The 23,231-nt window shown below is 35.7% G+C and overlaps 1 protein-coding gene across 3 annotated transcripts in view; it reads right to left on the bottom strand.

The window, feature by feature from the left end:
* Positions 1-1,671: 1,671 nt before the first annotated feature.
* The window catches only part of LOC116166157 (ras-specific guanine nucleotide-releasing factor 2-like), a 41,812-nt gene continuing 20,252 nt past the window's right edge, over positions 1,672-23,231 (bottom strand). For 2 of the 3 annotated variants that reach the window (XM_031481016.1, XM_031481015.1), the window contains exons 3-24: positions 19,925-20,056; positions 11,685-11,791; positions 10,083-10,230; positions 9,557-10,034; positions 9,310-9,503; positions 9,130-9,255; positions 8,980-9,082; positions 8,809-8,932; positions 7,964-8,067; positions 7,781-7,911; positions 7,462-7,726; positions 6,909-7,244; positions 6,640-6,861; positions 6,375-6,587; positions 6,216-6,322; positions 6,033-6,166; positions 5,783-5,983; positions 5,528-5,732; positions 5,384-5,481; positions 5,052-5,334; positions 4,804-5,001; positions 1,672-4,757 (exon numbers count right to left, since the gene is read on the bottom strand). In XM_031481016.1, the coding sequence (XP_031336876.1) occupies positions 4,545-4,757; positions 4,804-5,001; positions 5,052-5,334; positions 5,384-5,481; positions 5,528-5,732; positions 5,783-5,983; positions 6,033-6,166; positions 6,216-6,322; positions 6,375-6,587; positions 6,640-6,861; positions 6,909-7,244; positions 7,462-7,726; positions 7,781-7,911; positions 7,964-8,067; positions 8,809-8,932; positions 8,980-9,082; positions 9,130-9,255; positions 9,310-9,503; positions 9,557-10,034; positions 10,083-10,230; positions 11,685-11,791; positions 19,925-20,056 (4,122 nt within the window). In that variant the 3' untranslated portion in view covers positions 1,672-4,544. The remainder of the gene's footprint in view (positions 4,758-4,803; positions 5,002-5,051; positions 5,335-5,383; positions 5,482-5,527; positions 5,733-5,782; positions 5,984-6,032; positions 6,167-6,215; positions 6,323-6,374; positions 6,588-6,639; positions 6,862-6,908; positions 7,245-7,461; positions 7,727-7,780; positions 7,912-7,963; positions 8,068-8,808; positions 8,933-8,979; positions 9,083-9,129; positions 9,256-9,309; positions 9,504-9,556; positions 10,035-10,082; positions 10,231-11,684; positions 11,792-19,924; positions 20,057-23,231) is intronic. The other variant, XM_031481018.1, reaches the window with a different exon arrangement.

The raw sequence follows: 23,231 nt of genomic DNA, 5'->3' as shown, positions 1-23,231 counted from the left end.
TTTTCGACTTCGAGCGGCGAACGCAACATACTCAAATATACTAAAAACCGAGGAATTTTCGTTTTCTTTTCAGATTTTGACGATTTTAACCCTGAAGGACCAGTTTTTCGCCAATAACGTTTCAATAAGTTTTCAAAGCAGACCAAGTTTGCTATAATTTAAGCCCACATCCGTTTGTATAGGTGTAATAGATTCCGAGATAATGCTTTTCAAAGATTGTCCATTTTTCGAATTCAAAAATCATTCACAATACTTTATGGGTGACGTTTCTATTCTGTTTTACACAGATGCCAAGAATGGGCGGTATTACTCTGAAAAATAAAACGAATAATGAATTTTGTAAGGTGGTAGTTTCTGTTGCCAACTAAACTGTCGAACAATCATTAGCTGTTAATGTCAAAGATCCAAGAGTGTAATCGTTTGATTTAGTTCTGTTCAGTTCAGTGCTGGATATTTTTACTTTACAATAATTTGATGCCACATTCTATAAGAAAATTTTTTTTCCGGGTCGATCTGAGACAATTTTTTTTTCGGGGCTCAAAAAAAGGCAGTGTATAACCTTCCTTTTTTACCAAAAATCGACTGCACCAAAATTTCTCGGGAAAACACTTTTTCTTATTAATTTTGGTGCGTAGAATCCAAAACAATTCGTACTTTTTCGATCAGACTTCTCAATCAAAAGTTATAGACTAGAAACCAGTTTCGAAAGAAAATTCAAAGGGCTGTAACTTTTGAACTAGTAGCCCCATTTTGGAACTGTTTGAAATTATGGATTCTACAGGCCACATTCTATAAGAAAATTTTTTTTCCGGGTCGATCTGAGACAATTTTTTTTTCGGGGCTCAAAAAAAAGCAGTGTATAACCTTCCTTTTTTACCAAAAATCGACTGCAAAAAATTTCTCGGGAAAACACTTTTTCTTATTAATTTTGGTGCGTAGAATCCAAAACAATTCGTACTTTTTTGATCAGACTTTTCAATCAAAAGTTATAGACTAGAAACCAATTTCGAAAAAAATTCAAAGGGCTGTAACTTTTGAACTAGTAGCCCAATCTTGGAACTGTTTGAAATTATGGATTCTACAGGACACATTCTATAAGAAAATTTTTTTTCCGGGTCGATCTGAGACAATTTTTTTTTTCGGGGCTCAAAAAAAGGCAGTGTATAACCTTCCTTTTTTACCAAAAATCGACTGCACCAAAATTTCTCGGGAAAACACTTTTTCTTAATAATTTTGGTGCGTAGAATCCAAAACAATTCGTACTTTTTCGATCAGACTTCTCAATCAAAAGTTATAGACTAGAAACCAATTTCGAAAGAAAAATTCAAAGGGCTGTAACTTTTGAACTAGTAGCTCAATCTTGGAACTGTTTGAAATTATGGATTCTACAGGCCACATTCTATAAGATAATTTTTTTTCCGGGTCGATCTGAGACAATTTTTTTTTCATATAACATACTCTTTTAACCGTTTGAAGAAGATGGTAGGATCCTTTTATCTGTTAAATACATACGGCGATGCAAAAACCGTGATCATGTTCTACAAGGCATTGATAAAATCGATTATTAGATACTGTGTGCAAATAATATGGGGGAATGCTGAAAAGGTGCACCTGAAAGAATTGGAAGACCTGCAAAGCAAAATATTAAAGATAATTAATAAAATTCATACACTAATAAAAACAATTTACTAATAAAATGCGATACATTAACTTCGAGTGGATATTTTAAGTATTACTACTTAAATCGATACAGGATGGACAATGATTATAAACACACAGGTGGTCATTCACCTGAAACCCAAAAAAAACCTTATATATCGTGCCACGTTATTTTAATAAATACGGTAAGAAAACTATAAAGTACGTTGTTCCACAACTTTTCAATGAACTACCCGATCAGTTAGAAAATAGTGAAAAAACTATTACAGGCTGTAGAAATATAATTAAACGTGACGCATATATTTTAGTAAGTATACCATAATTTACAAGATTGCACAGATAGATACTTAGGCGTTAGATAAATTTAAGTAAAATATCATGTACTTAAATAAAGTAGGTATATTTTATTGACTAATGGTCTAGCTGAGACAGTCTGCTGACATCTTCGGATCTAAATGAAATGTGTTTTCCCAATTCCCAAGAGATTCAAATCCATAGTACTTGATTTGAAAATCAACTAAAATAACATGGAAAATCACCAATAAGCTACTTGACTATATTTACTTAGCCATTGTTTCGTTTTAAATTAAGACTCATTTGAATGAAATACTATTATTTCGAAAAGGCAGTGTTATTTTTTCGAGTACCTACAAGAGAACATTTTTGTTTAAAAAAAAAAGATTTTTTCAGAATTACTCCTAAAAAATGAAGATGCTACTGTGGAAAAATCGCACCAATGCAAATGTAACTAAAATATGTGGAGGCACGGGAAAAAGGTTTTTTGCCAATTGTTGTTCCCCATGTTAACTTGAAGGATTGATAATGACTCCAATCGAAAGATTTTTTTTGTCACCTAATGGTATACGAATTACTTCATTTTCAGGTAGGTATATTGTTGATAATTTTATGAAAAATTTGCAACAATTAAATGGAAATTCTCTAAAGAATTGAAAAAGCTTTCCTTGAATTCCTAATAAATGTAAAATTCATTTCGTTTTATTAAAACTTCATTTAAATCTTTATTCGAACATTGGTTATACTAAAATATATAGGTAGATAAATTAAATTTTAGTAAATGGCTAAAAGAAGAATGTTCAAATTGATTTGATAGACTATTTGTCGTATTGTCGACACGGAAAAATAATTCTCGCACACTAGGGTAACTATTTCCGCTGTATATCTTTTTTAATTATAATTACTTTTTCCTGAGTAAAATACATTTTACCAAAAAAAAATTTATGAAATTTGTGATAAACTGATATTGATTTCCACTTGAATATTATTGCCGTCTTAACGGCCATTACAAAACGCGTATATAATATTAAATTTTAGCTTTGTTATTTCATGTCATGGATCATTGAGGTGATTGCGGTAGCGAATTTAAATAAAATACGGGAGAAGTCACCTTGTCGGTTAGATACTACTACTTTTAAGTCTTTACTGTAACATTGAAGAAAAATGGTTTCTGCGATGCGTTTATTCGAGTAATATTAACTACATAAACTTGGCGTTTCAAATTAAGGTATAAGGCTGTCATATATCTTCATTTGCATGCTTTGCATAAAATGGTCCTTTCAGACCCCAAACTTTTGACTTACTCCGATATGTTCGGCCAAGCCAACGCAACACCTGAATAACGTTTGAATCAATTTTCTGTCTTGCTAGTTATGGCTTAACATGATTTTGCTAATTTGATTTATTGCCGAATTTTTGATAAAATAATAAGAAGTACAACTGAAAATTAACTAATTCGTATATCTTTAGAAGAGAAAAATCTTCTTTCGATTGGTGTCATTATAAACACTGACAGTGGGCTGTGAACCGGCAAACCTGGCCATGTCTGAGACATCCGGACTAAACAGTACTGTATAGGTACATTTATTTAACATTTTACAACAAAACATTTGAACAAATGTTGAGACTTTTATTGCAAACGTTTACAATTTGTTCATAATTAACATATGTGGAAATAAGCAAAGGTTTAATTTTTGAGGGAGAGTTTTTAATCATGCCTATTGATTATTAGCATAAAAAAAGTTAGTTGTTGTGTACATATGCTAACAGAGGATAAACTATGAAGACCGTTTTCCATACTCAACATTTTCAAAAATATGCGTCCACATTTGTACTAAGGAGAACTTTGTGTCATTGCTAACAGAAAGAAACTGTTTGTAGATTGCTGGTTATTAGACCAATTTTACTACTGTAGTCTCAATTTTAAGCAATATTACTTATTCCTGAGCAATGTAAGTGAGAGATTGAGGTAGCCCGCCAGATTGTTAACAAACTCTACAGCACAACACCAAACCCCTTAGAATTAATCTAGAAATGTAAAAGTTTGAACAAAATAGTTATATCGTTTAGTTAAGAACTATTTTTTTTTAGAAAATGTAGGTATAATGATTGGCTGCTATTATCACATTGATTCACTGATAGAAACCTGCATGATTACAGCAAGTTCGTTCTTGCCTACTTTAGCAGGCACACTTTTATACTAACCTATTCAAAGTAAATATTAATAAACCTTTGAGCTATATTACACCTCTTGAGTTACGCAACTACTCGGCAAGATGTTTGTAAAATTTTAACAATTTATGGTTGAAGAGACCATTCTCCATTACATACACATATAATAATCCAAACAAATTTGTAATCTAACAATTTGTCCTCACTGCCTCTATGTATTTCTAAAGTACAAGTGATTGCATTCCATCTAAGCCTAATAACAACTAACATTAGGTTGATTGACATGTGAAATGCATGGACCGATTGCATATGCGGGGTTGATAGTCATTATTATATAACTAAAAGAATTTAATGCAGTAGGATTGTCTTGAGTTACATCACCATAAGATTTAAGTGACGGAAGGTTTGTGAAAATATAATTAATACTTATTTGTACCAAGTAGTGGTAGTTGACCCAATGTTGCACTGCCTAAGCGCGAAGTTCTGGGTTCTATTTCTAAAGAAAGACCATACAGCTCCTCTTCGTCCATTAGTAGTGAAGTATCTAATAAGTAGTTCGCAACCTTGACGATTAAGTCAATTTTATATGGGGTTTGTTGAAAATGGCGAATTTCTCTTATAACATGGGCAATCTAAACGAAAAGAGTTATATACGTGCTTCCTACATCAATTTATTACCATTCTCATTTTGGCAAAGTTTAATAATCCATCGGGCGTAAAATTTGCGGTACCTTCTTCAATAAACGAAAGATCGGTCAAATATAGCCCAAGGTAAGGAATACAAGGAGGATCGCAACGATGAAGCGCATCACGTAGTGCACGAAAACGTCCATCAGACGTCACTATATTTTGTAACTTTTCTATGGTTTGCTTGGTCTAAAACATTTCTTTAAAGTCAAACGTTGAAACTGATGTACCTAACAAACCGTTTTGGACACTTTTTCCCAGGTTTTTTTTAATCTAAATATTGAACTATTAGTGAAAGCGGAGCAAATTTGTAAAACACCATTAAAGTTGTGCAAACATCTGCATATATCTGCAACAGCTGCCCATTTTTCAATAACAGCCACTCGTGCTGTTAAATTTCTTCTCCGTATAATTTCGGAGGCTACTAACGTCGATACGTCATTAAAGCGTTTTGTCATCAGAATTATGTGGGATGCTTTGCTGCTTTTATCATTTTTCATCCACGCCTGTCCCAAAAATTCACTAAAACACTGCAAATTATAGACAATCTAAATCGAGCGACACGACTTACTGGCTAGCTATTGTCACGAAAATCTGGTGATCAATGAACGTTAATTGCTCCGCTATTTCAAGAGCAGACAACGTTTCTATACTCTCTTTAGTGGGGGTCTACGATTAAACTGTAAGTAATTCGGCTGTTGCACAGATTACTTACGATGGGAGGAGCGAGCAAGGTAGATAAGTCAACTTTTGAGCTTTCCGGTTTTTCCTTGGTAAGCAATCGTAATAGTTGAGCAGCTGCTTTATGTTCAGCTGGTAACAAATTCGGGCTATAAATGACATCCTCCAAAAACTCGATGGTTAAGGTTTTTAGTCGTTGATCGTTGTCAAAGTCTTGCGAATGTTTTGAAATCCAATGTCTGAAATTAAAAAAAAAACTAAGAATTAGGTTAAATTGGTCCGTACTTACCTAAACACGTTTAGAACTCTCATTGTGCATGCCGTCGATATAATAGTTTCCTTGCACCTACTCCTTTCAGAAGAGAACTCGTCTTGTGATTCGGATATACTCGACTTCGCATCACCGCGCGAACCAGGTGACAGGTCTCTGGGGTTACTGGATCCTGAAGTTGCAATGGCAAAAGCTGCAGCGGCACTGGAAGTACTGCTTCTAAAACATATCGAATTACATACCCAAGCGACGTCATTTAAACACATACCGTCGTTTAGATTGCCGAAATGACGTGATCACGACCCCAGCTTTGCTAGGCTTTTGGGGCGATTCGTGTTGGAAACTCGATCGTGGGGTCGAAGTGTCTCCTTCTTGCATAGAACGTCTTGAGCCGTAGTAGCTCTAAACCAACTTATTTTTATATCTGTAACTGACGATATCATACCCATACCTGTAATACTGTACTTGTATAGGCAGTGGAGATAGAAGCAGAACGTGACGAACTAGAAGATGTCCTATGAATCGTGTTGTAAAATATGTTAAATTCGTCCGATTGATCTGCAAGGTAACATCTAGAATTTGACTTCTACGAATATAACAAGCATCAAACCTTCTATATCTTCAGAGATTGCTCTTTCTGCCACTTTCTCTGGAGGTTTAGAAGTAGTCGAGCGATTTGAGGTCGGACCAGGGGTTTCTGTAGAAGGAGAATGCATTGGAGTAGTTTGAGTTCCTTGAGAAAAATTTTGATCTACTGTCGTATCTATCAACGTGACTGAACTTAAGTTGCTAGGCGAACATGGTGCACTAAGTACAGTTAAGTCTAAACAAAGTTTCGATAACTACATAATCTTCGCTAGTGAGTTGCATTTCACCTGTCAATGTTTCGCTACTGCTGGACGCGGTAACTTTCGGGATTGATAAATGAGAGTTGTTATCTTGAGAATCCTTTGTTTCTTCTACTCTAATGGAAATACATTTTTGTGTCGGAGGAGAAAGATTGTCTTGTACCTTGGCATAACTTTGATTTGGAGGACTTAGCTTTGACATACGAGAATAGGTTTGCTCTGAAACTCCGTGCTCTTTGCTTTCGTCATCTATAGCATAGAATAGGAAAAATGGTTCAACCATAGTAAGTACTTACATCTGTGCAGTGTTGATCGCCAATGGCTATGACCTTGAGAATCATAGCTATGTGAGCGATCTCTTTCACTAAGTTCAGATCCGTAGCCCGAAACTGAACTAGCGCCGCTCGTACGTCTTGGAGAGGAGATGTTATGTCTTTTATCATCAGGAAGTAATTGCGAAGTAGATTCATCTTTTTGCACAAACGCTTCTAAGGATATCACTGAACCTTGCGGTTCCGAATCCGAACTGTAGAAAACCTTTTTGAGGGCCTCAAGAACAGTAACACTGTCGGTAAACACGCGATACGTGAGCAGAAAGGTATTAAGAAAGTCTATCGAGAGGAACCTCAAATCTGAAAAGAACTGCAATGTTTATCGAACAACTGTCGGGATATTTTCTTGTACCTTTAATGATTGTGTAGAAAGTTGGTCAGGGGGTTGGGATATCATGCATTTTCAAAAGTGAGAGTAAATGATAACGAAAGAATTACTTGGTCCCCAGATTATAAGGATTTAACACCAGTCAATGAACGATGTGAGAACATAAAGATCATTGTCCATTTAATTTACCAGTTAATCTCTGAAGCAGCCGTTCAGGAGTAGCGTAGCGAATTTGTGGAACCTTACAAGAATTCAGTGTGCGACTAAATCGAATATCGGCTTCGTCCTTAAATAACTTGGGGTCGTTTTTCATCGACTGAGGTAGGCTTATAGAGCTGTTATCAGCAGAACGCCGAATCATATCATTAAACTGTACATTATCTAGGCACTGATTGATGTCCGAAATCCACGCAGCCTTTTCTTGAATCGTCGGAGCGATTAAATGGACGCATATCTAAAGCAAGTACTTTTGCTGTAAAAACAAATTTCTAAAACAAGCCTAATTTACCTGGCTTGGTTGGGCACCAGATTTTATATCCACTATTAGTTTGAAATCTCTGTTTTGAAACTGTCCTAAACCTACCGTTGATACTTCGCTAACACTAGAAGAATGACTTGATACCGAACAAATCGAAGACTCTATAAACTCGAATAGTAAGCGCTTACAAATCACCACAACGAAAGACTGTACCATCGTCTTCTGATGGATTCTCATTGGGATCTTCTACCAACAAAGTATCAGCCAGGGGAATCTTTCCAATTTCCGGAACGAGATGTAATTTTCCACTTGATGACCTAAACATATTTTGAATCATTTATGATGTTCAGCTGCTATCCCTTAAATGGCAAGCCCGATTTTAATCTAACGTACCGAGTGTATTTAGATGAATTTAAAAAGTACTTTGCTAAATAAAAGATCTAAGACGTGATGACAATAGTTAGATATACATATTGAGGATGAGGATGTAGATTTTAGAATCCCTGCTTTTGCTGAACTAACGTTTCGAAGGTATTTTTGTATAGGTGGTCACTTCATTTTCTCACTGGTCACTGATATAAATATTATTGGTACACTTTTGAATTCCACCCATCTGTTGGATACATTAATGTGTTTTCCTCGAGAGCATTAGAACACGTGTTATTGTACTGTTTCTCCCATCGCATGAATTTAGAAAGCTCTTATAATGCGTTAATCCAGATTCTTGGGGACTGTTTGTCTTGTGTTTCATTAATAAAAATCGCGAATACATATTTGAGAACGTCTCATTGTCGACTTATGAATTTATCGTTTGTACTCATAGTATACCAACCTTTGGAACACGTTACTATTTGTATAGTAAGATTACGTACTGAGTTTCCTGCAAATGTGTGTGATTCGGATCACAACAGGTGAAGTGCTAAAAAAATAGTATTGCAAGATAATTACGTAATTAGTAACATGTTAATGGATCCGATCACGATTCAGAGCAAACGAAAAATCCATGCCACATCCTTTGGATGTAGGTACATAATTATAATTAAATTGAGAAAACATACCGACTGGCAATAATCAAGTGGTTTGAAAAAAGGAAACACTGCCTCAAATGTTCTTTTTCACTTTTAAAGTTCAGCTTACTGCGTGGTGTTCTGGGTTTTTCAGACGGAGCCTGAATTAGACTTCCTAGAACAATCAAATTAAAAACATTTTACAGTTCATACAAACGTCACCTTGTCTAACGAACACCTGGTTAACGTCTAATAAGATGTCACACCCTTCCACAATCATTCGTTCTAATGCTAGGTTTTTTCTCAAATTTTCTGTCTCGGATACCTACAGCGTGCAAAGTTAGCATTAAGACATTTCCATTACTTCTTTACCTCGTCGTGCATTTGGCGTGATAGATCTTCCAATTGTTGCCGAGCATTTTGCAAACTTTTACGCTCCACGTGATCGTGGGGAGTGTGAGCAAGTAACTCATGTAGAGTAATGATATATCGAGGAACCTACGAAATGAAGATGAGGTATCGGTACATCAGCAACAAGAAGTCTTTTTTTACCTGATGCATTGGATATGTAAGAAATGTTTCTAAAGAACGGCCATGACATGCTGTTTTGTTCTCCAATCGTGCTAACAAGGCTGCGAAAGGTTGTGTTTGTTTGCATTCGGTCAAGACTTGCAAAGAGTAATGGTGATTTCGAACGTATTCTTGATAAATACTTAACATTGGGAGAAGCATTGAAAATAAATCGCCTATGGTAGCAATCGTTATTACAAATTAATTTAACACTACCTACAGCTCTCACCTAACACTAAAGTAGGCCAACTTTCTAGGCGCGAAGTTAACCCCTTGAGAAATATCTGATGAAGGAATAACACGGTTTCGCTATTTAAAAATATTGAGTTAACGTCTTCGTGTGAGCAAGGAGGTTTTTTTGACGACGCAGCCATTTTAAACGGTCGCAAAAAGCATGATATGAGAACTTCCATTTGCTCAGTATACTCCTCTTCAGATTCCACCATACGAAACACAAGACAATTACGTTTTCTCATACTTTCTGCGTGCGGACTTTTGATGTATTGTTCGACAATCTGTTTCCATCTTCTTCTACACAGCCACCCTCTGAAGAAACTCTGAACCTTTTTTATTTTCCTTAGTTCAGCGGAGTCTTCTCCCACGTTACTTAGAAGACAACTCTCCGACGTAGTACCTTGACTTGAACTTGAACTTCTTGTGGATTGATATCCACAAGACGGCCTCCATTCCTTTTTCAAAGCGAAAAGCTGTAAATCATTAACTGTACAATAAGATAGCAAGATTTTCATATATACCTCCGCACGTAATTTCTTTATTTCTGAAGCAAGCTCCTCACATTGCTGAGCGTATTGCCTTTTTTCAGTCTTCTGGGACTCAAATATTTGCAAGAGATGAATATGTTTTTGTTCTAATTCTTCTTTTTGTAGGAGTAACTTATTGAAACTGTAATCAATAAATAATGCACTTTCAGATATTGTTTAGAATATTTGCGGAATAGTAATAATAATAAAGGACTTTATTTGCATCAAGTAAATGGACGAATTTATTGATATATACGTATTATACATTTTACTCGCCGCATATACAAGGTGAGTTTTTCTTCATTTTCACTGTGGGGAAGTCGTAAACCGTAAGCGATACAAAATCGTTTAAATGGACATTAATTTTTTATAGCACTACATATAGCGAAGTTATGTCCCAAAAACCGAAAAATGTCATTTTGTAAAATGCGCTGGCGTTCATTTATTTTCAAAGATAACAAAAAATAATTTTAACAAACCCTTAGTAATTTTTTCTCAGCTTTCTGGCAGTCCTAAAATAACATTTTTATGACTTGTGGGTTTCGAGTAAATCACATCAACTTTCTTATTTCTTATGGACCCCATATGGTATTTTTACGTCACTCGATAGGGAAAAAATTACAAAACCAGTGAGATTTAGTAGGCAATTCATTAGGGAATCAACCTCGAATTTTTGCCTTGAAGTTTAAAATGTACTTCTTATGGCAATAATTCCAAGGCTGATTGTGATTGAAACCAAATTCATTCGTTTATTGTCTCTCATATAGTCGCCACCCATCAATACGACTTATTACTATGGTGAACTTGAAGGTGAAAATTCAAGATTTGTATTTGGTATCGCCGATTTTGTAATTTTTTTCTCTATCGATTGACCTAAAAATCCAATATGGCGTCCATAAGTAATAAGAAAGTTGATGTAATTTATTTGAAACCCACATGCCATAAAAATCATCAGAAAACAGAAAAAATCACTAAACGTTTGTTAAAATTATTTTTGATAACTTCGCCTCCAGTGCATTTTCGAAAATGACGATTTTCTTTTTGTTGCACATAACTTCGCTATTTGTGGAGTTACAAGAAACTCTCACGGGAGAAATTAATGAGCATAAAATTCTGTAGAACTTTGCTCATTTACGCGACTTTCTATCTCTATACGGTTTACGAGATCCCCGTAGTGAAAATGAAAAAAACTCACTCTGTATACTCGCGGCCGAATAGAACCGTTTTCCATCAAATAGTCCTCGCATCAACGAGGAAGAACAATTGGTTTTTTTTAATATAAAACCCGTAAGCTCAGACGTTTAAGAATATGGATACGGTCGAGTGCAAAAGCAATTGAATGCATTTCTTAGTCTATTACGGCAAGCATTTCATGGCTAAATTGAAATTTTCATTAAAAAATTCAAAGAGAATTTTCCTAAGGATTAGCTTTAGAATATGTGGAAAAGTTGCTTTATTTTTGGGGAAAATGACATCTAGACGCGCAATCACGTGCATTGTTTTTTCTCAATGTATAAAGTGATACAGAGCGTAATATTAAAATAATAAAAAAAACATAGTTAAGAGTTAATTAATTTGCATTTTTTAATTGCATACCTGGCATCATGGATGGCTTCAATCCAGCTTTTACATTCTGTTTCGGATAAAGCTCTAAGCTCATAGTGCCGTTGATTTTCTCTGCGATACGTTATTGAAAAGCAATACTAGAATAAAAAGAGTATAGAAATTACAAAGGGTTCTACATAATTTGCTTTTATTTCTGTATTGTATCCATTTCCAACCGAATGCTTCCTTGAAATAAATAAGCTCTACTAAATAACCAAAAATCGTTATTTGGAATAGTTTCATATTACTTTGCAAATAATGTAGGTTATTTGCAAAGTAATATGATCTGCTTAACTCTTCTTGTGAACCTGTTGCCTGAATTCCAAATCATTAAGAAGCGGAGCGACTCCGGGAATAGGACCGTGTCAATGTTAAATGAAAAGTCAACGTTTCGCCCACTTTCGTAAGGGACTGGATTAGAACAAGAAACAAATATCAATCAAAAATAAAAATAAAATACGTACCAACTTTATATAATATTCTATTTTTATTTTTGATTGTTATTTGTTTCTTGTCTCGTGGAAATCTCCGCTCTAACTCGAAATCAGCATGTTTTTGAGAGGTAGTTAAGTAACTTTCTTCAACGAATTAATAAAGTATATATTTCGTCCATATTATCTTTTACAAAGCACATTTTAATACCGTCCAACTTTGCATCTGACTCGATTGACTCGAAAGCAATATTATTTGATGAGATATTCATTTCTATGTTTTTAACTTCAACAAGAAATCTACATTTCCAGGGAGCTATAAGGTATACAACTTTGGTCAAAGCGAAGAATGACAGCTTTAAGACTATTTGCAGTGTGTTTGATAGATGGAATCATCCTGCAGTAGTTTTTGTAAACTAGGCATGAAAACAAAAGATTATAGCAACAAACAAATTTTCGTTTTTCAATATAGTTCGCCTGCTTTTGAATACATGTATAAGTAATAACACCGTTTCAATAACATCTTTAATCCAGTATAAAAATATTTATTTCATCCTATAAGTTCGTCATTGTCTCTAAATTTTGCCCCCCCCCCCTTAGTGTTTTTTTTTTAATTCGGAAACAAAATATAGTCACTAAGTGCTAGATCTGAACTACAAGGCGGATGTTCAATTTTTTCGAAACCACAATCAGCTACAGAGGCTTTTGAAAGTTTGGACTTGTGCACTGTCGTAGAGCAACAAGACCCCCTGCTTCAGTTTTCCGCGTCTCTTCAGTTTAATAGAATCTCTAAGGCGATGCATCAGGTTAGCATAATACTCTCTCGTTACCATACTTACTAACCTTATTCGTATAATCAATCAGAAAAATTCCCTAAGTATCTCAAAAAAGAGACGGGTTTTAACTTTTTGGGTAGGCTGGAGCCCTTAACCTGTCACTGCATCGCCTCTTGTTTCGATTCAGGATCATAGGTAATACTAAACCCAGGTTGCATTTTCCAGTGACAAGTCGATTGATAATTAAAACTGGTTCATCTCCACCGCGCGCCAAGAATTGTTCACAAATCACAAGTCTCTACATGGACACGCCTTTGGAATTGCGAAAGTTTTGTTATCCCATATAGTACTCGTGTAAATTTCTGAAAACCGCGGGTTCTGAAACTCCTAGTACCAAACACCTGGTTTTTCCAACTCTAAAGTGAACACGTCAACAGGGCGCCTTAGACGGTGATCATCAACCACTGATTCTAGACCATGTGCAAATAGATGACGTAGAAGGACAACCATCCCAGTAGGTATACAGACAACATTTCGTCAAGAATAATTTTTGGAGGTTTTCCAGGAATTTTACAACTGGTCGGTATTCGATTTTATTCATTTCGATACAACGCGCGATGACACTAACTGACAGATAATAAAATTAATAATGTTGCAATTGTTTTGTAAGTTGCCAACCAATTTACAAAGGCATATGTGTGTGAAACAAAACAAAAAAACTCCTTGATTAACTAACCAAGGTGATTAAGCATTGATTAAATATTTGTCAAAAATTGGCGCCGGCAACGTTGTACTTTTATGGAAATGTGTGATTTTTTTTTGACAAAACCTACTTTTTTGACCATATAGAATTGGCTTTTCTTTCTTGTTATCTGTAATTTCTAGTCAATTTATATGTTTGTGTTAACAATGAAAAAAAAGATCCGTAGCTGTACAAAACTTTAAATTTATTTGGTTTTCCCTTGCCTTGCGCAGTTCAATTTATTTTATTTTTGTGGAAAGAGAATGTGGATTGTATGATTTTGATTTGTAATCGTCGAACAATATACACGATTTTGAACCAGCAAAACATGGTCCTTCGAGCCGGATTTGTATTACTTATTACAATTGTAATAAGCGTTAATCATTACGCGAAGTATTTGGATAATCATTACGCGAAGTGTATTTCTCGTTCTCGCTCTTGCTCGTATATTCTTTAGTTCCTCGCATCAAGATAGCCGTCCAGGTGTTGCAGTCACGCAAGGCCACTACGAAGATACCGGCCAACAAAACATTTCGTCCTCGTCTCGTTATCACCAGAAGTTCTATCCAACAGCACGATAAGTCCCAGGCTTTATTCTTCACGAGTGATTAGGAAGTTGCAAGAGTTTACTTCATCACTAGCAGTAGCACCATCGAATACGCATCAACATAAGGTCAGATCATTCCTTTTTTTACATTATTATTTCCTTATCACACGTACCTGTCTTTACCATGCCGAATAAAAAAGAACAACTTTCAGTTTCAAGTTTGGAGCTAAGCGCAACTCTAATTGAAGATTTGCAGCGATTAAAAAACAAACGCTCCTATTTAAAAAAACAACTTACCAATTTGCAAAATTATTTAGACGAACCAGATTCTGACAGTTGTAAGAATAAGGTTCAGAAACAATTCGAAGTTTGCGAAAGGGCTATTGATTCTTTTGAGTCATTTTTGGAAAGCATATTCGATGCTGACCATGACGATTTGTTTGATGAGTTTTTTTCAGAAAAGTCCGAGACGGATACATTTTTCGGCGTCTTAAAGACTAAAGTTATTTCAAAATTTGGCAAAGATAATCCGTCCACAGATACGGACACTTCTCCTATCGAACGCAAATTGGCACGCTTGCCCCGTATTAATTTAACATCATTCTCGGGAAAATACGAAGAATGGTTAAGTTTCCGCGACTCTTTTCACTCTCTAATCGATTCGAATAAGTCACTAACAACAATTGAAAAATTTCAATATTTAAAAGGTGCTGTAATTGGCGAAGCAGCAGCCGTCATAAAATGTTTGGAAACATCTGAGGCTAATTATGATCAAGCCAAAGATTTACTAAAAAGTAGATATGAAAATAAACGCGTCATTATCAGTAATCACATTAAAGCTATTTTTGAATTGCCTGTAGTTACAAGAGAATCGCACGATAATTTTCGCAACATGTTCGATTCCATTTTGCAGCACACACGTGCGTTAAAAGCAATGGGTCGCCCGGTAGAAGGTTACGATGACTTTCTGATTTATTTAATCACATCAAAATTCCCATTTTCGACACGTAAGGAATGGGAAGATAAGGGTAAGGTTTCCGAATTGCCTACTTTACAATTACTAACGGATTTTTTGCTGCAAAAATGTCACACTTTAGAAACAATACACGCAAATGAAGTTACTTTTCATCCAAATAAACAAATTGCCTCTCACAATATCAAGCGTTTCTCGAATAGTGCGAATTGTATTCTCAATACAAACATTTACTGTAACATTTGCAAGAGAGCTGATCATTTTGCCAGTCAGTGTCCAATTTTGTTGGATTTACCTGTGAACAATCGTATTTTGAAGGTTAAAGAAAGAAATTTATGTATAAACTGCTTAAGGGTAGGTCACAAATCAAGAGAGTGTAAATCTTCCCGATGCAAAAAATGCAATGGTGCTCACAATACCATTTTGCACATAAACCCTAACATAGAACATTCAGAAGGCCAATCTAGTAACCAGCCAGCGGCTGTAAATGTAACCGTTGAATCTTCTTCCTTGCATTTATCTAATTTAACCCATGTACCTTCCAACGTGGTTTTATCAACATGCTTACTACAGATCAAAGGTAATGACGGGGTTTTTATAGATGCACGTGCAATACTGGATTCTGGATCTCAAATTAATATTATATCCACGAAATTGTGCAAAAGGTTGGGATTAATATCAAATACAGTTGAGCTATCTATAACAGGCGTTTGCAACAAGTTTACAAAATGTAATCATATCACAACGTCACAAATTAGGTCAAAATATGGCAATTTCTCTATCAATTTAAATTTGTATGTGTTAGATTATATCAGGAGTTATTTACCCACGAATTTGTTCAATAAGATTAACGTAAATTTACCTCAAAACACTTTCCTCGCGGATCCTGATTACAATATGGGCGGTGAAATAGATCTACTGATAGGGGCGGAAATATTTTACGGTTTACTTTTAGATGGGATAATTCACGCACAGCCAAAAGGATTAATACTAAAAGAAACAGTTTTCAGTTGGATAATTTCAGGTAGCATATCAGCTCCTAGGCCAAATAAATTAGCCTCGTGTAATTTAACTACGTTGCAAGAGTTAAACGAAAAGATCTCCGCATTTTGGGAAGTTGAAAGAGTTCCTAATATTCAAATAAGGTCCTTCGAAGAACAAAGATGTGAAACGCATTTTCAAAAAACAATTACTCGTGATTCCAGTGGTCGATTTGTAGCGTCGCTCCCTTGGACGACGAACCCAAAGTTGTTAGGGCATTCGCTAGAAATTGCTAAAAAACGTTTTCTAAATTTAGAGCGCAGGTTACTAAATCACAACGAGGAAAAATTAGAGTACGATAAGTTTTTGTGTGAGTATTTGCAATTAGGTCATATGCGCGAAATGGGAACGAAAACGCGAATGGTTTTGGTTATTTTTTGCCACACCACGCAGTCCATAAAGCCGATAGTTTAACCACGAAAACAAGGGTTGTTTTCGACGCGTCTTCAAAAACGTCTACGGGCGTCTCGTTAAATGATCTTTTAATGACTGGCCCGGTAATCCAAAGCGATTTATTTAGTATCCTAATTAGATTTCGATTCCACAAATACGTTGTAACTGCAGACATCAGCAAGATGTATCGGCAGATATTGATTAATCCCGATGACACAAAATTTCAACAAATTTTGTATCGTTTTGAGCACAGTGAGCCGATAAAGGTATTTGACATTTGAATTACTTACATTAACTTATGGGACGCGACCGGCTTCATTTATTGCAACGCGATGTTTAAAGGAATTGGCTCTAGCAATTGAAGATCAACCGCGAATTCAGAAAATTATCATGGAAGATTTTTACATGGATGATCTTATCACAGGGGCGGATAACCCCCAAGAATTAGTCTTTATCCGTGATAAGGTAAATCATATACTTTCGGAAGCAGGATTTCATTTACGCAAATGGGCGTCAAACAATCCAGACGTTTTAAATGGGTTTCATATGACTAACGTCACAAATTTAATATTGAACCTTAATCACGATGAATCTTTAAAAACATTAGGGGTAGGTTGGGCTCCTTCTTCAGACCTGATCCAATATAATGCGCATATGAATTCTACGAGATCAATCGTAACAAAACGGTTCATTTTAGCTAACGTCTCACAAATCTTTGATCCCTTAGGTCTTGTAGGTCCAGTCACGGTTATGGCAAAGCTGCTTATGCAGGACATTTGGAAATTACGCATTGGTTGGGATGTGGAGCTCTCGCAAAATTTAAAGCATCGTTGGGAGGAGATTTCAAGTCAATTACTTACCATTGGGGTAATAAAAATTACGCGATGCGTGGCAACAGATCCTACCTCCAGTTTAGAATTACACGGATTTTCAGACCCCAGTGTAAGGGCGTACGGTGCCTGTATCTATATCAGGGAAATTTTAGTAGATAATTCGGTACGATGCCAACTGCTATGCGCTAAATCACGTGTAGCGCCGCTGAAAACTTTAACTTTGCCAAAATTAGAACTATGCGCTGCTCTACTACTAACTGATTTAGTTGATAAGGTTTTAAATTCATCGCGAAAAGAATTTGCACGAGTTATATATTATTGCGATTCAACAATCACTTTGTCTTGGATAAAGGGTTGTCCAAGTAGATGGAAGGTTTTCGTTGCTCACAGAGTTGCAGATATCCAATCTAAATCTAACATCAATAATTGGGTTCATGTTCCTACGCAAGACAATCCTGCCGATATTATTTCCCGTGGATTATTACCGAAACAGTTGTCCAGTAGCAAATTATGGTGGAGCGGTCCTAATTTTTTACTAGACCCTAATTACTCGCCTACTATATTTTATCCCGATGAGATATCAATGGAAGCAAGGGTTTTAGTTGCATGCAAAAATATAAACTTTCAACAATTCTCAGATTTCATTTTTAATAAATTTTCTACGTTCGAAACCCTTATAAGAGTAACCGCATTCGGCAAACGTTTTATAAACAATTGCAGAGATAAATCTAAAAAAGTGGTAGGTAAATTATTACTATTGGAAATTAATGAAGCAGAAGCGATGCTTGTGAAAATGGTACAAGAAGAATCCTCTGTCTCGTTGGCAACGTATTCAGCAGTTGCGGCAGCAGTTTTGGAAGAAGTGGAGTCGAGATTATGTCCAAGAGCTCCAAAGGCGTCAAAAATGAAAAATTCCAGGAGATACGACTCTTACCGTTGGTCAACTTGTGCTTCTTCAAGAAGACAACGCTCCGTCACGTCATTGGAAATTGGGTCGTGTCACGAAAGTCCATCCTGGTCCAGATAACGTTGTGCGTGCGGCAACAATTAAGACGTCACATGGTGAAGTAAAACGACCATCAGTGCGATTGTGTGTGTTGCCAACAAATTAACGAGCCGTCAAGTGTTAGTAGCTTGATGTTTCATTTTTTTATTGTTGACTGTATGTACATTAATATTTTTTGTGATGCCATTTGTAGCGGCAACTTAGTAATGACAACAATTGGTTAAGTTTTGAATAATATTTAGTTGAAATACTTACCTATGTTAAATATTTCAAGGGGGCCGACTATGTACAAAACTTTAAATTTATTTGGTTTTCCCTTGCCTTGCGCAGTTCAATTTATTTTATTTTTGTGGAAAGAGAATGTGGATTGTATGATTTTGATTTGTAATCGTCGAACAATATACACGATTTTGAACCAGCAAAACAGTAGCCAAAACTTTACCGAAGTGCATAGAGAACATTGCAAATAATTGATTGAATCATAAGCAAATATTACCTTCTTATTATAATAACTTAGTGACTGTCCAGAGTTCGTTCAATAAAAGTTCCGGTTAAACGTCCATTGAGTGCTTAATTTTATTGAAAGTGGAGCTTATTCCAACATATATTTTTAACTGCTAGAATAATTTATTACAGTAGCTAAAATATCATATTTAATTAATGATATTAAGCACTGCTTTCTTATAAAGTTCTTCACCTTTACACCTCTCGATGCTGCATGCCCTCAGCCTTATATCAATTCCGAATGCTCATTTTTTTCCAATTTATAGTAAGGAACATATAAACTAGAATCCAGAGTGACAAGCTTTCAGATACTTCCGCATTTCTGAAACATCAAGCCCATGGGAGTTCGTCACAGAAGATTTCATTTCTGAATCAATCACCAAAAAACCAGTAAAGCAATCGAGCAATTGAACATTGTAAGAATGTTCAGACAGGGGCGGACTGACCCGGGGGAGCGGGTGGCGGTTGCCACCTGGCCTGTAGATCATAATGACCCGTTGGAAATTTATAAGTATGTGCTGTATTTAGTTTCTTGCACTATTAATAAATTATTAACACGTTTCTCTAATTGGGGTTGATATTAGGTTGTTAAAAAAATCTGTTTTAATTGAAGTGTTTTACAATGAATTTATCATTTTTTGTCGTAGCATGAAAGTGCTGAAATACAATGATAGGCGACGCACCTCGTGTGGATTGTATATTTTGTTACTTTTAATTATCAGCTGCAATTTAAAAAAAAACTGTATGGTAATTGATTTTCGAGAAAGGAGCACTGTTTTTGTGGTGCATCTCAGAGCTACCCCCCCCCCCCATTATACCCACAAACAACTTGTTTCGTATTCCATGCGCCAGTACATCCCTAGTGAGAAATTTTTAGACGCATTTTTGCTTTTAAAGATATTGCATTTTAAATTAAAAAAACAATAAGTGTTTTAAAATACTGTTCCCTAAGTTATACTATAGGTACAATAAGGAATTTAATTACCTGTTTATCGCTTCCATCTTTTGCTTTTGAGGTGTGACCCGTTGTTATAAGTCGTTCACAGTAGCATCCCTCCAACAATAACACGCCACTGGGCCTATGACACTGTTCCGAATCGTAATAGAACATAAGATTCTGAAAACAAAATTATAAACCTTAGTCTATATATTTTTAATTAGTGAACATGTTGGATTTTTATGAGCAACACTATAAGGCTTGTCACAAGACCTCAAATTTCCAGCGATCTATTAGAGCATTTTTTTGTTTCTCTGTTCTAAAAAGACTCGTCGAAATCAGCTCATGCGTTTAGTTTTATGTAATATAAACATGAGAGTGGAGTAGTGTCTCTAGTTGGTTTATGTTATATTTATGGTTAGACTAGAGACTAGACAAACAAGCAGATATTTACGTTTATGATCTCTACGTTACTAAACAAACCAAAACCTGTGAATACTAAAAATTATGTTTTTCCCCCAAATTTGCCGCCCCTAAAATTTGTCGCTCTATGCGCGAGCCTAATCCGTCTTATGGGAAATGCATCCCTGAAGACAAAACACACTTTCAGACCAGTCTTAGAAAATTTCCGCAACCCGTTTGCACATTGATAGATGGTCCTGGGGTAAGACAATAGAATCTCAGAAAAGCAAAATCACCCACAGTCGCCGTAAATGAAGTATGAGCTAGAGTTGCTTATTTCAATGGATCACAATCCTCAACAAATTATGGGACATATATGTAACATGGAAGGGCATTCATGGTTTGCTATAAAATTTAGGTACATCGTAGGTACGTACCTAAAGTGGCAGAAATTACGCAGAATCCCACCCGCTTCGTTGAACAAATCTCTATATGTGGGAACTTATATATACTCTTCTTACTGTATCCAACCTTTTAAACAACCGTCGAAGCCTCCAATGCGAGTGTCTATATAGTATACGAGATGTCGAAGTATACTCACAACTCAAAAAACAACGTGGAAAGTCAGAATGAGGTGTATCAGTCGGTTTGGTCAAAACTTTAAAGACGAGTATGTTAAGTCAAAAAACGACCACGCAACGGTTTCTGTTATTTCAAAAAAATTAATCAGTCAAATCAGAGAATCAGATTTGCGCGCAGAATCGAGTGTACTCATTGAAATAAATACACGTTACAATGCCTATCAGTAGAGGCTACGTCCTTCCTGGGAGTACACTTCCGCTTTTGGAATCTGGGTTTTATCTTCTCGGTGGTTGCTAACTTTTCTCCGACAGTTTGATTTCGAAACCCTGGAAAATTGTCTACGTTGCTTTACCGCGATCAAGACAGTACATAATATATCGAGACTCACAATGGTCCATATTATTTTTAATAATACCTACATATTTGGTTTTACCAAAAGTTTACATTTATTATTAATTTGAGTGCTGGTAGAATTAGGAGCTTTGCTTGTCGAATTTTCACACCGTTGAAAAACTTCTTTCCCTGATTTAAATTTCACATCCATCGAGAATTTGTATAAGAATTGGAACTTTGATGATTCAATTATGATCGGATACGCATTTTGATGTAATTCTTCTGATTCTTGTGAGATGGTCGGGACCATATCCCCTACTTGTTCGTTTCTTCACCGCAGTAGTAATGGTCTTCAATTGCGGAATAAGTTTCGGTTGGAAACAGTCTCCTTGATTGCGCTTGTACTATGTAAAAGCTCTCTCTTAGACACATAGACCAAATAGTTAGGGACGTAGGCAAGGGTAGTTATATAGAAGTTAAAAGGTTATCGCAGGATAGGAAAGGGTGGAGGACTGCGTCCAACTAATCCTAGGGTTGTGGGCTCCAAGAAGAAGAAGAAGAGATCTTTCACATTATTCGTTTTTTTAACGGGCTGGTAAACTGACGGGCCGGTGAAATTATCGGACACGCAACCATTCATACGTTTCCGGTGAATTTGTCTTTAGTTTAGATCCTTTAGATCCAGTTGAACAGTTGTAATTAGCAGTCGTCGACTTTACACTATGGAAGAAGAACGCAAAAAATTAATAATCGAGTATTTTCTTTCAAAGCGCGGCAAACTTCCTTCCTTGCCGCTCTGGTTTTGGTCCTTTCTATCCTTAACAAGCATCTCAAGCACGTAGCGTGTTGTTCCACAATAATGTAGTCAATATATCTTTAGGTCGATCTCTTGCTCTATTTCACAACGTAGGTACAACACAACTGAACGACTGCATCAAATTGCATATAAATTTCCTACCGAAATAAATTAATACGGACAAGTGTGAACGAGTCCATAAGCCTTCATCTATTTCTAATAAACACTCCCGTTTTTCATCGGTCCGGAAGTCGATTAGTGTGTATGCTCAATTCCAACTGAATGTGCTACAGCATCCGGTAATTTCACCGGTCCGTCACTTTAGTTGTAGTGTGAAAGGGTTCGAAGGGTATTTTGGGACGAATATAGTTTGGTTCTGGATAACTGGATAATTGTGCTAAAACTTGATAATATGATAAACTATATTTAATTTAAATCAACAATAGAATTTACATAAATTAACTAGATAGAAACTATAACGATTAAAATTATAAGTTAACGAGAACAAACAAAATCACACTTTCTCTTCATACGAGTAGAATAGCACATTTCAGCCATTTAGTTGCTATAACTAAATCTAAAATTGGTTTGTAATTCTATAAATTTATTAATTTGCGTTACATTGCGAGAGTTGCGAGACACATTCATTACGATTATTTACATTAATCAAATCTGGCAAATTAAAATCTCTTTACACTGCGTGCTTGTAAAAATCTATCCTACCCTGAAGCCATTCCTGACTTGGAAGGGTGTAAATTTTGTAACGCTGTGTATAGAATTATTATATGCTAAAACTGCTCGCTTAATTAGTCGATCTGTAAACATTTCAGTATGTTCGTCTTTAAACAGCGATAGACCAGCTCCGACTATTGAAGAATGAAACCTGCCTACGGAGGAATTTGAGTTACCATTTTTGGAGTAGTGAAATGCAATTAATTAAATTTTGTATAATAATAATAATATACGACAAGTACAACACATAACTACAAAACTAAACAATCACACCGCACTTAATCCGTGCGATTAGTTAACCAGGATAGATTTAAGTTCCAACAAGAAAAACTGATAATACTAATAATACTAGGCACAAAATTTGTAGGTATACATATAGATGCGCATTTGAATTTTCGAGTACATTGTACTAATATAGTGAATAAGTGAAATAGAACCAATTATTTATTTAGAAACTTACGTATAATAGAGAGCCTATGAAGCATTGTAGTAAAGTCGAAGGAAGTAGCG

Source organism: Photinus pyralis, unplaced genomic scaffold, assembly GCF_008802855.1.
Source record: "Photinus pyralis isolate 1611_PpyrPB1 unplaced genomic scaffold, Ppyr1.3 Ppyr1.4_LG3a, whole genome shotgun sequence".
In the NCBI taxonomy this organism is placed as follows: Eukaryota; Metazoa; Arthropoda; class Insecta; order Coleoptera; family Lampyridae; genus Photinus; species Photinus pyralis.
This window is presented reverse-complemented; position numbering and strand designations above follow the sequence as displayed.